The sequence below is a fragment of the Hibiscus syriacus genome, unplaced genomic scaffold, assembly GCF_006381635.1.
Source record: "Hibiscus syriacus cultivar Baekdansim isolate YM2019G1 unplaced genomic scaffold, ASM638163v2 tig00110109_pilon, whole genome shotgun sequence".
In the NCBI taxonomy this organism is placed as follows: Eukaryota; Viridiplantae; Streptophyta; class Magnoliopsida; order Malvales; family Malvaceae; genus Hibiscus; species Hibiscus syriacus.
In genome coordinates this window covers 1,022,724-1,031,053 of record NW_024062593.1, presented here as the reverse complement: position 1 = coordinate 1,031,053, position 8,330 = coordinate 1,022,724, and the positions used below count along the sequence as shown (strand labels likewise).

The window sequence follows — 8,330 nt, the reverse complement described above, 5'->3', positions numbered from 1 at the left end:
TATAAAATTTTGAGAGGAACATATTTATAATATTTTAAGAGACAAAAAAATATCATCAATAAAAAATATAAATAAAATATTTAAAATGTATGAGGATTAAAATTTTCAAAGGGACGACTGTTCTTATAAAAAACCAACATATAAATGTTAATGTTACTAATACTGTAATTTTAAAAAATAAAAAATCTAATATATATTCTTTTGAGTTGCTTTCGAACTTTTCGACTCGAGTGTTAAGTAGCTCATTTCGACTCATTAAAACCTCGAGTCGAGTTCGAAATCAAATCGAGTCTATCCGATTTAAATATCGATCAAACTATATTAAATTAATTTTAAATAAATTGTAATCTATGCCGTCTAATTTATAGTCCTATTAACAAGATCCCATCTTCAGAGAGAGAAAAGACCCCTTCGAAAATGAAATTGAAGTGACGTGAAGAAAATCAATTTTGGTAATGGTATAAAATTGATGGGATGTGGCATCTTCATTCTTAATTATATGTATATGGATGGCATGATTTCATGATTGGCATGCGCTGTTGAATTGCTAATCAGAGACTTGTTCTTTTGTTTCTTTAACCTTTCTCTCTCTCTCTTGGATTGATTGATTTCATGTGTTGTTTTGGCTTCATTCATGAAGGCAATCAAAATAGAAGTTAAGCTTATCATAAATAGAATATAACCAAACTAATGTAGCAGTACAAATAAGGATGGTAAGAGGTTAGATTAGATCAGATTTTCAACTAATTCGACCTGGTTTAAGAAGTATATTTTTCAGTATAAACTTGCATTTGACCCGTTTATATAAAATAATATTTTTATTCAATATAATAAAAATCTAATTGAAAAACATAAAAAATGAAATATTATAAAAAATTATCGCTAAATATATAGAAAAATTATATTATTATCTAGAGTTAGATCGAATTAGATCTATTTTCTTACTCTACTTAAAATCAACTAAACATCACCCTTTACAAAACACTACCCAACCGAAATAAGTTCGAATTTTAAGTTTAAACAGTTGTGTTTGAAGGGTATATATATTATTACTAATTGAGAAAGACTACCTTATAATCACTCCGTACTACTTTAAAAAATCAAAAAAATTATCATTCTAATTAGAAGTCCAAGATATACGTATAGAGATTTATCTAATAAACATAAAAATATTATTTTATTTAAACTTAATTATAAAATATGTAAAAATATTAATATGAAAATAATTCTGAATATGTAAACATTACCCAACATGATGAGCAGACAGGTTTCTTTTCATTCAAGAAATTTCGGTTTACGCCATAGCAGTGCCTTGTTGTGAGATTAAATAATTCTTCGCTAAAGATTGAATTAATCAATTTGGATCCAACAAGCGGATAATCCACTACATACACGCGTCTAATTAAAGATATCCATGTCATTTTCAAACAAGCAACTGCATCTGCATGCATGCACCAAAGCAGTCGATTATGTTCTCAAAATTGGACCTGAATCAATGAGTAGATGCAGGTGACAAACATGGTATTTTCTGACACGAACTAAGTTGCTGATGTATTACCTTGAATTTGTCTTTGAGCCTGTTAATCTGCAACATAGTCATTCCGAGTCGATCAGAAAAACGAAGCATGCTATGATTGTAAAGGAAATTTGATAGATGTGGAATACCCTTTTGAGCTCAATCTCTGTATCTCTCTTTCGTTGGCCCAAAGAGTGCCGCAGATTGCTAATGTCAAACACATTGTCCATGTAATCAGAAAATGTAGATTCCAGGTCTTCCCGGAGACGTGCAGGTAATTTGTCCACCACTGGCATTAGAAGAAAGCAGTTGAACTGCAAGACATTGACATAAACAATTACAAAATAATAAGAACTAGACCGATGATGACAAGTCGGCGAAATAAATTCGGTGTTCCATTAATATGCATATGGCTAATAAGAAATCAGCTTTGGATGCAACAATAATATGGCATGAAATAATTTGACAAAAAGATTAAAAAAAGAAGAAGCAAACCTTTAATTCAGCAGAGGCCAAAAAATACTCTCTTATGCCATGAAATATTTGGTGTACTAATGCATAAACAATCCTTTCTGACGAAGGACCAAGCCTCCGGTTCCAAAGTGTGTTATCTAGAAGATCGGCAAGCTTTGTTTCTGCTGTCTGAGCAGAAGAACATGAATCAATGCCCGAGGAAATATGACTGAGCTTTATATCTGCTCTTGGCTTGGTGTCATGCTTCTCTGCAGCAACGGACCCAGTCAATGACTCTTGGGAATTTCCAGGAGGTATGGAATTGGCTGCTACACTGGATGGCTCGTTTCCACCAAATGAGTCTAAAAAGTGACGTAGCCCAGCCCGATTCTGAAAATTCAACATACAAAGCAAGATAAGCAGAGCAATAGGTCAGATGATCCATCATAGCACAGAATGTATGCATGTGGTTCAAAATTCAATAGTTGACGATAAGTCCTAAAGCAATATGGAACAATGAAAAAGGTGGAGGAATTGCAAGAATTCTATCTAGAGTATTTTAAGACCTACTCTTAACTAGAGTAGATTCACTTGCATGAAATTCTATTTGCCTCATAAGTAACTTACCTTATTGTGGAGGGACCAGGATACGTAACGGGTTGTGCTCACTAAATCCTCCAAACATCTGGCAACAAATATGAAACTCTGGGTAATATTTGGTGACTAAGAAACTCCAGCATCTTCACTTTAGTAATCATTAGTATGTATTTTTAGGGTTTATAAAGTTATACAGCTTAGTTTAAAGAATATGAATCGTCAGAAACACTCCAAACGAAAGAGTTCTTTGTTTGGTACTTTTCTTTTTCGAGAAATTGTTTAGTACTTTTCAGTAATAATGAACAAACAATTTATATGAAGAATGTAAGCTGAAACAAATTACCAAACAACGCCTTAGAAATTAGGGTTAACAATAACAATTTGGTGGCAATAGAGGAAGCAACCTACTTCTCACGGCAAGCTCGTTCAGTAGATTCAGCAAAGTTGTTGAAAGCAGAAGCAACTCGCCTGAGAAATACCTCATGGCCACTTAAAAATTCTCCATCTTTCTGTTGGAAATCATGAAACATTTGAAAGTACAAATCATAATAAAAAAGTGCAATAATTAACTACATGCTAGTCCTAGATTCTCCAAACATAGAAAATTAGAAATAAATAAATAAAAAAGAGGACAAACCTGCATAAGATATATAGAGATAGGAAGTAATCTCTTCAAAATGTACAAGAGCCTACAACCCAACTATACAAGGAAAGGAAAAATCTCAGTTAGGACTAGTAACAAATATAAAGTCGACAAAATCAAACTTTTTATCTATCGATTTCAAATTTTAAAGTATTTCACAACCATTAATTTAGTTGACAACAAGGAAGCAACAGAGGAACATGAAAAGAAAGAGAACAACTGAAAGATATAGACAGCTAATGTCACTTCACCTGATGGAGGAAAGGTTCAAAAGTGTCCCGAGCCTTAGAAACTGCTATAACGCAGGCTGTCCTGATTTCCAAAATGAAAAGGAGGAAAGAAATAGCTCAAAACGGTTTATTGCGCATGAAATGAAAATAAAAAAAATTAGCAACAGAAAGATGATAAGCCATAAATAGATCATACCTTGAGTAATTTGTTCCATCATGAATATCTTCAACACCACAAGCATTGACAATTTCTTCCCTTGTAATTGGTGGGCATTTTATCCCTCCCACAATGAATCGGAATTCAGCCATGGCACGATGATATTGTGCACCTCCATAAAGACGCATTCCGGAGTTCTAAAATACCAATGAAACCTAGTAACCCACATGACACAAGTCTGGCAATTTTTTCTCATTGGTTTCCATCCACTTTATATATGGGGACCAGGATATTTATCAAGTTGATAGAAAAATAACTTAATAGTAGATCTTAAACAAGAAATACATAAAAAACCCCAGTTTGCAAGAATATTTAAAGTTAATCTTTAGCTTACAGGTATTATCTTGTGTGGCAATTGAAGACCATCAGCACCCACAAATGCTCCTCCATTACCTCTCTCATCTACTAGAGTTTCACCTGTAATGAGTCATTGCAGAACTGTTAGCGATCCACCATCACTATCTGGAACGATTAATTTACAAAAATAAGAGATATCTTCACTAGAAACATACCAAATTTATCTGGAGGCGCAACAACTGTCCCTTTCAGAAGCAATGACAACTGTGTAATACAGCAAATTTAAGTCGGAATGCATAACATAAAATGGAACAACAATTTTGAGCATAAGTAATGTCAACATTTGACAAGAATAAACATTCTCATCTCTTACAAATTTTTAAGACCTTCAAACGGTCCCACATTTTGGCAAAGCAAGAAGAAACAAGATAAGCATGCCACAAACCAAAAGAGCATAAGGGTACATAGAAACCTTGGTCAGAAATAAATCGTGAAAAGCTCTTCCTCTTTCCCTCAATTTCACTTCATCCAAAGTGCTGCATGTGAAGGAAACAATGAATTGGTTATGGGAAAAAGAAACTGAATGCTTTGCAATCGTCAGGGTCTATAAAAATATCAGGCCACAAATCAAATATTTGATTCCCTACACAGCAAATCATCATCTTCTTTTAAGCAGTAAAAAGGCTTTAAGTCCATCTAAAATTGCCAAAAAGAAAAATGCTAAACAAGCTCAACGACAAACCTGAGTTCCTTATTTATTTCAGTTAACTTTCTTGTTGTGATGTGGTACTCCTTCTCAAGAAGTGGAATGATCAAAGGAACGCTATCCATATACCTTTTCTGTAACAATTCCTCTAGAAAAAGCCTAAGTTTGCTTACACCTATTCTACTTCTTTCTTGCTTTGACAATTGCCGACCTAATTTCTCCTCCAAAGATGCTATGTCTTGCACCTCTCTAGATATTATTGCCTGCATTAGAAATCAAGAAGGGGAGAAGTATGGATCAACTTGGTCTAATGTTCCAGTACAGCATGGAGATAGTTAATATTTTAGATTTAATGACTACTTTAAGAAAAATCTTTAAGCTTCTCAGTTTATTCCCCTTTATTTGGGGTGACCCTTTAAATACTTTCCCAGGCAAACTTAGGTTATCCACCAGTAAAGGGAAGGAAGCGAGTATAAATAAGAACAACTAGATTAAGAATATGTCACAAAAGAAGCAAAACTCGGTACCATAATCAACTCCGTGATTTTACTGGAAGCAGGAGCAAACCTGTTTAAACTCTTCATTTGAACTGTAAACAGAATCATGCTCAGAACCAACTCTTCCAGAAGGCACTGATGTAAAGAACGGAGAATCCCCCAATATGAATCCATCAAGCGTACATGCAGGTGGAGAGAGAAAAACTTCTACATCAGAAGAACGTGCAAACTGAGGAATTTTGGTATCAAGCTTGGTAGAGACAATGACAGTTCTTGAAAGCTCTGGATCAATCTGAATCAAGTATCAACCAATAAAATGTTAAGCTTTGCAACATCATAAGAACCGAAACCGAATCCCTTCTTTGCAACTACAAGAGGTAGTTCGTAATACCAGAAAACTAAGCAGCTAAAGCTAACATTAGCTATTATTAGAAGTGCCAAATATTATATTAGCTGCTAGATTACTTAGCATTGTATCAATCAAACAGCTCAAAAGTAAAAATCGCTTCTAACTCTTCTAATTCAGTTCCTTGAAAAACTCTATTTAATGCAAGTAAGTATCCTCTCTCAGTTTTTAATCATGCTTATTTTTTTAGAAGACACCGTATTTGAAGAGTAGTATTTTGGCTTTGACCCTCTTAAGAACTAACAGCCTCCTCACATTCTCAACCCTACATTCTTTGAGCCAACACTTAACACTTTATGAAACACTTGGCAACAAGAGAAATTACATACTTGCATTACAACCCTTCTTGTCATTGCATTACTCCAGTCACTACAATCTTCAAGACATAATATAATGAATTCTGTATGCTGCATCTTTGTTCTCACTAAGGACTCCACCGCACGTGCTTGGCTCTGCTTGAATGTCACCACTCACCAATTACAGAAATGTATGAAACAAAATTAACCAGAAATACTTGGTGGATTGAGAAAGCACCTGCAAAGCACGATTCGTCCGAGCTGGAGCAGGAGCGATAAGCCCAGGAGTATCTATAATAGTCAAATTCGGACAGTGTTTGTATTTCACTTTAATAATGATTTCTTTAGAAGAGAATTGGCATGGCTCACGTTCCAACCTCATATTTTCAGCTTCAATGTAGGCCTAACAGGGGAAATCACATTGATTGGTTCATTTCAAAATTTAAACTTGAAAAAAAAGGATAAAAAAGATTTTTCGTAAAAAAACCTGAATATCGGCGAGAGATTTTTCGTGGGGGACAGTGGGGTCAACATCGGAGACGAGATGACACAATGGGACATCGCAAAGAGGGTCATAGGACATATGGAGAGTGATGGGTCGGCGGGTCTTGGTTCCGCCGCCGACGTGGTTGAATTGGAAGCCCATCAATGCTTCGACCAACGCGCTTTTGCCGTCCGTTTGGTGTCCGACGACTAACACCGCCGGCGCGTCGAAGGGAGCCTCAAGCTCCTGAGCTAGACCGTGAAGCTCGTTGTAGGCCTCGTAGAGAGTTGAGTGTGGGTTCGGTGTTCCTTCCTCCATTTAGATTCTATTTTACTTAGTAACTTGGCCACTGCTCTGCTTCTTAGTGCAGAGAACCAGCTAAACGGAACACTCTTTTTCAGTTTTTCGCTATCAGCGTCGGGGAAATCTGATGACTTGAATTCGCCCAATTCGTCAAAATCTTCACCGCTATCCTCGCGGATGATGTGCCACACGGCAGGATTTCGTTGCTGCTCTTTTTTCTTTTTGTATTTTCGACTGGCATTTGAGATCGAGACTGTGCATATAACATTCAGGGCCGTAAACGAATAGATTGGTGGACGAATTAATTATAAATAGTAGATTTATTAATTATTCGTCTATGTTTATTTAATAATTTAAATAACTTTGAACAAAATTATATTTAGTTTATTTATATTAAGTCTCACAATGGACTTTTACATTATTCAATTCAGATATAGATGGTTAATTAAAAGAAAATATTCACATTTTATAAATTTAACCTATAAATTAGTAAAATGGATATTTTATAGATTTTTATTGCTAAAATTTGAACATTAAAAATTAATATTGGATGAAAAAAATCAAAAGATAAATGATAAAAGTCAATTATAAATGTATTTTAATTTAAGATGTATAGAGAAATTTCAACACCTACTTATAATAGGATGAAATATCTTAACTCAAAATAAAATTATTTATTGATAAAATTCATGGTTCATTTTGATCCGAAAAAAGTCTCGAATTGATTTTCATATAAAACAATAGGTTTGTATTGTTATAATAAGATTTTGATGCATCGTTATAAGATTTATTTTTAATTTTTTTTATTGACATATTGTTATTAGTTTCATTCAAATAAATCAAATATGAAAATACTAAAATACTAATAAGGCTATCTTAATTGGCATAACAAACACCAAGTAAAAGATCTACCAAGTAGTGAGCGGTTATGAAAGCAATGAAACGAAAGTACAAACCGCAATAACTAAGTAACAAAGCTAAAATTAAGCAGGTGCAAGAAAAACTTGAACAAATACACTAGAACCTGGGAAGAAGGGCGAGGGGTTTCAACTCAACTTTCAACATGTTGAAATCCATGAATTTGTCGACCAAAAATCAGAACATAATTTTATGGTTTTGGTTCGTAAAGTCTACCGTAATAGTTATATATGCAGATCCCAATACATGCACATGGACAGTTGTTTATGTTTGCACTTTACAGTTCACTCCTCGATGTAGAGCAGATGACAAGAATTTCAAAAGTAATTTGGTTCAGAGAAAGAAGATACTGATTAATATACCTTTGATCCATAGCTGTAGAGTCAAAATGAGAATCATTACTCCGGACGAATGGCAGAAAACACCGGCAACCTCTTCTTTGTAGTAGGACCGTAGAGAACACCGTCAATGCATGCATCGACATCTCCCCTTGATGGGTTTTCGCCGGGAAATGGTGGCGGCAGGGTAACATCAATCCGATCATCTTGAGGTGACCAGTTGGCTCCATTGGTGGAAGTGGTGGTGGCACTTGTATCAGGTCCGATGGTGGAGGCGGTGCTGATCTTGTTGGTTTTAGGTTTCATTGTGGGATTGGAGCGGGTGATTTCAGGTAGGACAGTTGAGAGGGAGTTGATGATTGTCCCTTCAGGCTTGATGGGGGTTCTGAACCGTGAGCCTGGATAATCAGGTTTGATAGATGAGTCCTT

General features: G+C 35.0%; 1 protein-coding gene across 2 annotated transcripts; it reads right to left on the bottom strand.

Moving 5' to 3' along the window:
- Positions 1–1,318: 1,318 nt before the first annotated feature.
- On the bottom strand, positions 1,319–6,882 carry LOC120214965 (dynamin-like protein ARC5). 2 transcript variants are annotated; one of them, XM_039212761.1, is made up of 16 exons: positions 6,346–6,882; positions 6,097–6,261; positions 5,892–6,014; positions 5,227–5,448; positions 4,696–4,922; positions 4,426–4,489; positions 4,169–4,217; positions 3,991–4,085; positions 3,636–3,793; positions 3,461–3,521; positions 3,204–3,266; positions 2,975–3,075; positions 2,597–2,654; positions 2,012–2,359; positions 1,666–1,830; positions 1,319–1,585 (listed from the first exon to the last, which is right to left on the bottom strand). In XM_039212761.1, exons 1-16 carry the CDS (start codon positions 6,658–6,660, stop codon positions 1,493–1,495), a joined length of 2,307 nt encoding a protein of 768 aa, XP_039068692.1. In that variant the 5' UTR covers positions 6,661–6,882; the 3' UTR covers positions 1,319–1,492. The 2 variants fall into 2 exon arrangements, with proteins under 2 accessions (XP_039068692.1, XP_039068693.1); XM_039212762.1 differs by having other exon boundaries at positions 3,991–4,073.
- Positions 6,883–8,330: the final 1,448 nt, after the last annotated feature.

What these genes read in the sequence shown, in the direction of transcription:
- LOC120214965 (XM_039212761.1), bottom strand. Translation starts at nt 6,660, where the DNA reads ATGGAGGAAGGAACACCGAACCCACACTCAACTCTCTACGAGGCCTAC. An exon ending in TGCCACACAAGATAATACCT is followed by an intron (nt 3,794 to 3,990) that starts GTAAGCTAAAGA and finishes TTGGTATTTTAG; the next exon opens with AACTCCGGAATGCGTCTTTA. An exon ending in CAGAGATTGAGCTCAAAAGG is followed by an intron (nt 1,586 to 1,665) that starts GTATTCCACATC and finishes ACTATGTTGCAG; the next exon opens with ATTAACAGGCTCAAAGACAA.